The sequence below is a fragment of the Malus domestica genome, chromosome 16 (assembly GCF_042453785.1).
Source record: "Malus domestica chromosome 16, GDT2T_hap1".
In the NCBI taxonomy this organism is placed as follows: Eukaryota; Viridiplantae; Streptophyta; class Magnoliopsida; order Rosales; family Rosaceae; genus Malus; species Malus domestica.
In genome coordinates this window covers 32,910,856-32,918,493 of record NC_091676.1, presented here as the reverse complement: position 1 = coordinate 32,918,493, position 7,638 = coordinate 32,910,856, and the positions used below count along the sequence as shown (strand labels likewise).

Here is a 7,638-nt window from a genome sequence, read left to right as displayed (position 1 = left end):
GGTGATATCGGAAATATCGGTAGTCCGAAAACACGGAAATATCGATGGAAATATCGGTAAAATATCGATATCGATAAAAATTACATGGAAACCACGGAAATTGTAAGAAAAACTTGGAAATTTTTATTGAAACTTTGTAGGATGTTTATTTAGTCAATTATCTATTAGTTTATCACAAAAAATTGGAAGGAAATGCATTGCATGATGGATTTAACATTATCAAGTTGATTATATAGCGATCTGACAAACATTATGAGTGTAGAAAATATGTAGTAATTAATGAAAGAAGTCTAAACACACCATAATCATTTATATATAATGAATTAGTACAATATTTTACACTTTAGAACCACATAGAGTTCCTATGAGGTTCAAATTTGTCACTATCTTCATCATCTCTATGTGTAGAATGAGTGTATTGTGAAGAGTAGTTATCAAATGATAAATCCCCAAAATAGTTTTGCATGTAATTGTTAATATGCCACCCATATGGATCCGAGATTGGTTGAGGTTGTCCATAAGAAAAATCATTTGAAGATTGAGGCTGGGATTGATTCCATGAGTCGCTCGATTCCATCCCAACAGGAATGGGATATGAAGGGTAGGGAAATGGTTGGTTATGAGTAAAACCATAGTTAGTACTTCCCAATCCAACAGAGTCTGAAGTTCTAGATAACGAGTCATCTTCTTGACTTGACAAAATCCCTTTGCCTCTTTCTCTGCGAGTATAGTCCTTCCCTATGGCACCAATTCCTGGTCCTGCCCGCCTACTGCCATGGTCATCATCCTGGGTTGCATGCGTGAAGTTTGCCTCACCAGTGAAGGGGCTCATATATCCGGGAGGTGGTGGTCCATAATAGTTTCCATATCCACCACCACTACCTCCAGCTCCACTACCTCCAGCTCCACTATGTCCTTCATCATTCCCACCTCCGGTGGTAGGTGAGTCTCCTGATCTTGTACTAGAGCTATCATTAGTATCAGCACGATGTTGTGGTTGTGTAAGATTGGAAAAAGGTGGAATTCCAGTGTTGCTTGGTCTTGGGTGCAAAAGTTCTTCGAAAGAGTCAGCGCTGCTAGATCCCACCTCCTCCTCTAATACTCTTTCTACATTTATCCCTTCATTACGTGCTTCTTCAGCAACTCTGGGAGCTGGGTTGCCTTCATCATCATCTAAATGAAGAGGTCTAATCCATTGAAAAAGTTGGTTACCCTCCGTATCATCATCTTCACCAACAATATCAAACACATCTAGTGGGTCACCACGGTCGACATGATCGATTTCTGCTTCCTTATCTCGAATTTGAAGCTTCATGTTGTAGTAGCAATAAACTAATTTTTCCAAGCTACTATGAGCCAACTTATTTCTTTGCTTTGTGTGGATGAGTGCAAATGTGCTCCAATTTCTTTCACAAGCAGATGAGGAAGCTGTTTGTGATAATACTTTTATTGCTAACTTTCTCACAGTTGGTGCATCGGTCCCATACATGATCCACCATTCAGCTACAATGAAAAATAATGTTGATAAGCCTAATAACTCCAACAAATTCTATTATAAACTTATAGTGAAATATGTTTATACTCACTAGGAGACATATTTGTTCGAGCAGCAACTGATGTTGGTTCTCCAAATGTTCTTCTTGCATCTTTAAACCATGTTAGCTGAATACAATAAATTGTGTTAGTTTAATCCAACAAAGTAATTATTATAATTTAAGTAATTGTGTACCTCATTTCCAAATTGGCCAACTGCTGGTGATGCAGGGTTTAATTTAGAGTATACATTATGTACAGCACGTATAAGGTTACCATCATCTCCAACACCGGGTCTGTATTGGTATCGGGGATTCAAATAATATGCTGTTCAAAGAAACACATACTCTAATAAGATAAATAATACTTATGCAACTAAAGAAATGAATTGCAAATTATGACATAATTTATACCTGCTGCATGCAAATCGTGGTATAATGTTTTATACCATCGGTCTTCAATTATTTTTACGACCCACCTTGCACCATGTTTTCTTTCCAATTCATCCTTCACTACACGCATCAACTCATATACAGCCCCCATAGTAGGATACACTTCTGTGTTAACGATCCGTAAAACTTTGTAAAGAGGTTCAAACACTTGACACACATGTTCTGTTTGACTCCAAAAAGCATGATCAAGCACTATACTTTCCACCATACGACCTGTATTTGAGCGGCTGAAATTGTGGTTGGCCCAATCGTCACTAGTGAATAGTTGCTTCAACCCTGCTTTCTTCTTGAGTAGGCTGTTTAATGCAATATAGTTGGTGGCGAATCGAGTGGTAGCTGGACGAATAATTTCTCCTCTGCAAAATTCACGCATCTTTGCCAACAACCAACCGTGATTGTAAATATAATTGATCGCATCGTTGGAGAGCTTGAGTTCTTATAAATCTAGACAAAAGAATTGCTTGCAATGTAGCTTGGAACTTGTGTTTTCCTATTCTTTCGTTTCAATAACCCTATCCCTAAGCCTCATTACATCCAATAAAAGTCCTCTTGATTTAAGTTTTGCAATTATGACTGTGGAGAAGTGATCTTTATGCAAGCTTATGGTAGAAATTTTACATTTGTTTCTTTGAGCGAAACACACTAAAACTAAACACATATGTGATTGAGTGTATATCCCGTGAGAAGGTTACTAGTTTGCATATGATGATTTTAAAAATAAAAACTTGAAATTGCATTAGCATGGCTATCTCACACACTACCCTTCAAGGATGATTCAAAGATTACTGCTAATATTTGAATAAGGAAGATGAACTTGGATTAACTTGTTTGGTGCTAGCTATGGTTCTTGATGATTTGTGTTCTCAAATGAAATTCTATGAAGGTCACATAGGGGGAAACTAATGTTTTTCATGTTAGTACTTTTTCATGTTTTCTTTGTTTTGCTCGAGGACTAGCAAAAGCTAAGTATGGGGGTATTTGATCGGATCATATTTATATATTTTTTTACTTCAAATTCACTCGTCTTTTCTTGGTTAGTTCCTTATATTTTTGAGCTATTTACGTTATTTTTGTGTTTATAGGATCTGTTATGCAAATTTACCCTTTATTGTCACATGATAATACTAATTTACATTTTATAAACAATGTTTGTCCCTCTCATTATTATGATGTTTGCAAAGGAAGAGAAGAAAGAAGAATAAAATAAAGAGAGCACGGGGAGAGGCAGACAGCTGCCTTTGGCAGCGAGGTCAAAGAGAGCAGCAAGAAGCTGCGGGGGAGAGCCAAAGAGAGCACGGGGAGAGGGCTGCCATTTGGCAGCTGGGGGGAAGAGAAGTCAGTACGTGCAGGACCACGGGTTGCTGCCTTTGGCAGTTTGGAGCAGTGAAAGGACAGTGCGGCATGGCAGGAGAGAAGTGACGCAGGGAGTGAGGGCAGAAGCACAGAAACGCAGCAGATCTTATTCTCTCGGTTAAATCTTTCCAACTTATGATTAATTTTTGGTTTAATTTTAGAATAATGTGTAGCTAAATTTATTTTGGCTAGAGGTTAATTCAAAGCCATGAATATATTTGTAATATGAATTGATTACCTTCGGTTGTGATTTCATAAGTTGTGATTTCAATTTACTTATCCGTTCGTATAAAAACTGATTTGTGTATGTTGGTTGAGAGTGCACGCTTAATTTACATGCATGAATTTGATGCTAGAATATAAGTGAATTTCACCTAATCGTTATGAACTTATTTTCACAAGTAGTAAAGGTTGCTAGTCACAATCACGTTAAGTAAATTCTTGGCAAGAGTATCATGCTTTTCATAGTTACGAATGCCTCGTCAATGCTTATAGTTTTCACAAAGTTTAATGATCTTTGATTGTATCTCTATTGTGCTTTTCACGTAGGGGACTTTTGAAGAATGTTTTGAATTGTTGTATGCGTTTTCCCGTCCAATTCAATAACTTAAGGAAAACTTGAAGATTAAAAAAGTGCTGTTCACGGTTAATCTGGAGTATTGAAATTTACAATTTATTAAATGAACAACTGGAAATCATTTTGTATGCAAGTATAACATGTGTGGAGAAGAACCCTCTAGCTAGTCCGTCATTTATCATTTCACCTTAATTTCATGTTTTTGTCAATTCTGTAATTTAATTAAGTTTAATTTACTTTTCATCAAAACCAAACACCCATCCATTATTAAATTATATTATTTATTTAGTTTTCTTTATTGTTAGTCTTTTAATTTAATTTCCATCCATTTCAGTTCCTAGTGTTTAATTTAATTGTTTTCATTATTTTGAGTCATTTTAAGTGTGTTTCGAGTTATTAGAGTTTTTAGCCTAGTTTTGTATCCTTGAGTCTTGTTTAATATTTTTAAATTAATTTAGGATAGATTAGCAATCCCTCCTAATCCCCGGCCTAGAACGATACCCTACTTACATCTATACTACAATTGTCAAAAAGAGGGTTTAATTTTGTGTGTTAACTTATTTTACGCATCAATAATTAGTGATCGTTCTAGCTCTTTTGACCACAGTAGCAACATTCTCTCTCTTCCCCATTGCCTCAAACATAAGATCAATACAATGTGCTGCACATGATGTCCAAAACACATTATGATGCTTCATTAACTTTTTTCCAGCTTTGACAAATGCAGAACCGTTGTCGGTCACGACTTGGACAACATTATGCTCTCCCACCTCCATGATTACATCCCTCAATAATTTGTAAATATACTTGTAATTCTTTATATGGTCTGAAGCATCAACAGACTTCAAAAAAATTGTCTTGCCCTTGGAATATACCATGAAGTTGATGATAGATAATCTGGTCGGGCCGGTCCATCCGTCACACATGATTGTGCAACCATTAGTTTCCCACTTTGACCTCAACTTGTTAACATACTCGCCAATGTCTTTATACTCCATATCCAAATATTTGTTTCTTATCTCATAGGGAGTGGGAGGTTGTACTCCAACACCGGCCTGTTGACATCCCACTACCATATTTTTGAAATGATGTGATGAAGCCTTCGCAGCAGGGACATTTTCATAGATAAAGAACTTGCTAATTAGACGCCCCATTCCCTCCTTCACATTACCTCCCTTGAAATAACTCCAAACACTCTTTTGACGTGCGTTGGATGACTTATATAAACTTGGGGCTATTGGTTGTGTTGTTTTTGTGATTCTCTAAGACTGCCTCCCCGTCTCATTTGTGCACCACCACTTGTCCCGGAACCTTGTCCCCTATTAGGAATTTTATGAAGGTGTTCTTTTTCCCATGCTGACTGTTTAGAGGCACGTAATGCTTGTTTCAAACTGCGTCGTTCTTCAGGTCCCATGTCATCATCACATTCGTCCTCATCGTCATCATCATCACTGTCAACCGCTTGGCCATAGACTTCTCCCCGTAGCCCAGCTCGAATATTTTCCATTCCTTGTGTCATCTTTTCCTTCTGCTGTTTTTTATTTTTTAATAATGTGCTGATGAATGCCTTCACTTCTGGGGGGACATTATCGCATCGTTGGACATTTTTTGCTGGATCTAATCCACTAAGATGGTACTTAAGTCGTGTCACTCCACCACTCTTCATTACCCGACCACAATATTTGCAAATTGTGCCATGTTTGTTTCCGTCTATTGGGTCGCCATGTTCCCAAGCTGGATCACGTTTACTAGCTCCACTAGACATCTTAAACGTACCTACATTTAATTTGATAAAACCTAATATTAATGAATAATAATCCAATTTGATAAAAAAATAATCACTGATGAATAATAATCCAATTTGATAATAATCCAATTTAATGAATAATCCAATTTGATAATAATCCAATTTAATGAATAATCCAATTTGATAATAATAAAAAAACCTAATATTAATGAATAATAATCCAAATTGATAAAAAAATAATCCTAATATAAAACATAGTGATGAATAATAATCCAATTTGATAATAATAAAAAACCTAATATTAATGAATAATAATCCAATTTGATAAAAAAAATAATCCTAATATAAAACATAGTGATGAATAATAATCTAATTTAATGAATAATCCAATTTGATAATAATCCAATTTAATGAATAATCCAATTTGAGAATAATAAAAAACCTAATATTAATGAATAATAATCCAAATTGATAAAAAAAATAATCCTAATATAAAACATAGTGATGAATAATAATCCAATTTAATGAATAATCCAATTTGAGAATAACAATAATATAAATATAAGTTAGGAAGGGCTTAATAAAAAGTTGTACACATGCTTTCTAATCTAACCTCCGACCAGGCTAACTAATATATTTCATATTAAATTCACAAATATGCAACTGAGATCCCCATGTTCTATTTTACTTTTTATTTTATTTTTTTGGTCTTAACTTAATATTAATGAATAATAAAAAACCTAATATTAATGAATAATAATCCAAATTGAAAAAAAATTAATCCTAATATAAAACATAGTGATGAATAATAATCCAATTTGATAATAATCCAATTTAATAATAATCCAATTTAATGAATAGTCCAATTTGATAATAAGCCAATTTAATGAATAATCCAATTTAATGATTAATAATCCAATTTAACAATAATCCAATTTATTTGTTATTGTATAAATTACAATAATATAAATATAAGTTTGTAAACTTACCTTAAATATGGAACCCTTTGTGTTCAAGCTTTGGAATAGATCTGGAATGGCTTTGAAAATGGTAAGGGAAATAAAATAATAAATAACATTAAACATATTAAAATAATCCTAGGGAATAATTATACAACATTACTTAATTACTTAAAAAAAATTAACATGTAATTGTTAACATTACTTAATTACCTACAAAAATTAACATGCAAGTATTAATTAGTTAAAAAAATTAACATACGAGTCCATACAAATTTATTTTTTGTTGTATACATTACAATAATATAAATATAAATTTGTAAACTTACCTTAAATATGGAACCCTTTGTGTTCAAGCTTTGGAATGGATCTGGAATGACTTTGAAAATGGTAAGGGAAGAAGAATAAACGAAATTGCTCTGAGGGAATGCCTCTGATACTCCAACTCTCATAAGGTTTTGCACATCCTCTGAGGGAATATAAGTATATAACAGAGAGTGGAGCATGGTTTTGCCTGTGAAAGCATATCACAGACTCACAGTGATACACGGTTTCATTATTAAAGTTCTAATATTCGTTGTCCATTGTCTGCAATTGTAAAAAGTGATTGAAAAATTAGTGAGGTGAGTCAGATGGGGTCAATCAACCACAGAGGCACACACACAGACATGCTATTATTCGTTGTCCATTGTCTACAAATGTAAAAAGTGATTGAATAATTCATGAGGTGAGTCAGATGGGTCACTCAATCACAGAGGCACACACGCACACAGACGTGCCATCACACACGCACACAACACACGCACACATATCACACACGCATACCGCACTCTCTCTCTCTCTCTCATTCTCGATCCTTCTCTCATCTTCTCTGAGTCGCGCCGGACCTCTCTTCTCCCCCTTCTCCATTCGACCCACACACACCCACACACATATCTCCATCCTTCTCTCTTCTTCTCTGAGGCGCATGACCTCTCTTCTCCCCCTTCGCCTTTCGACCCACACACACACAGATCT

The 7,638-nt window shown here is 34.9% G+C and overlaps 1 protein-coding gene and 1 long non-coding RNA gene across 3 annotated transcripts; both read right to left on the bottom strand.

Moving 5' to 3' along the window:
* Positions 1 to 276: 276 nt before the first annotated feature.
* Positions 277 to 2,128, bottom strand: LOC139192656 (uncharacterized). 2 transcript variants are annotated; one of them, XM_070814972.1, is made up of 3 exons: positions 1,947 to 2,045; positions 1,587 to 1,662; positions 277 to 1,503 (listed from the first exon to the last, which is right to left on the bottom strand). In XM_070814972.1, exons 1-3 carry the CDS (start codon positions 1,953 to 1,955, stop codon positions 344 to 346), a joined length of 1,245 nt encoding a protein of 414 aa, XP_070671073.1. In that variant the 5' UTR covers positions 1,956 to 2,045; the 3' UTR covers positions 277 to 343. The 2 variants fall into 2 exon arrangements, 1 of the variants encoding a protein (XP_070671073.1); XR_011576891.1 differs by lacking the exons at positions 277 to 1,503; positions 1,587 to 1,662 and adding an exon at positions 1,793 to 1,860 and having other exon boundaries at positions 1,947 to 2,128.
* A 3,286-nt stretch (positions 2,129 to 5,414) lies between these two features.
* Positions 5,415 to 6,786, bottom strand: LOC139192943 (uncharacterized). The gene is made up of 2 exons (XR_011577518.1): positions 6,652 to 6,786; positions 5,415 to 5,691 (listed from the first exon to the last, which is right to left on the bottom strand). It is a non-coding gene; the product is annotated as an uncharacterized lncRNA (long non-coding RNA).
* Positions 6,787 to 7,638: the final 852 nt, after the last annotated feature.

What these genes read in the sequence shown, in the direction of transcription:
- LOC139192656 (XM_070814972.1), bottom strand. An exon ending in TCGAACAAATATGTCTCCTA is followed by an intron (nt 1,504 to 1,586) that starts GTGAGTATAAAC and finishes TTTTCATTGTAG; the next exon opens with CTGAATGGTGGATCATGTAT.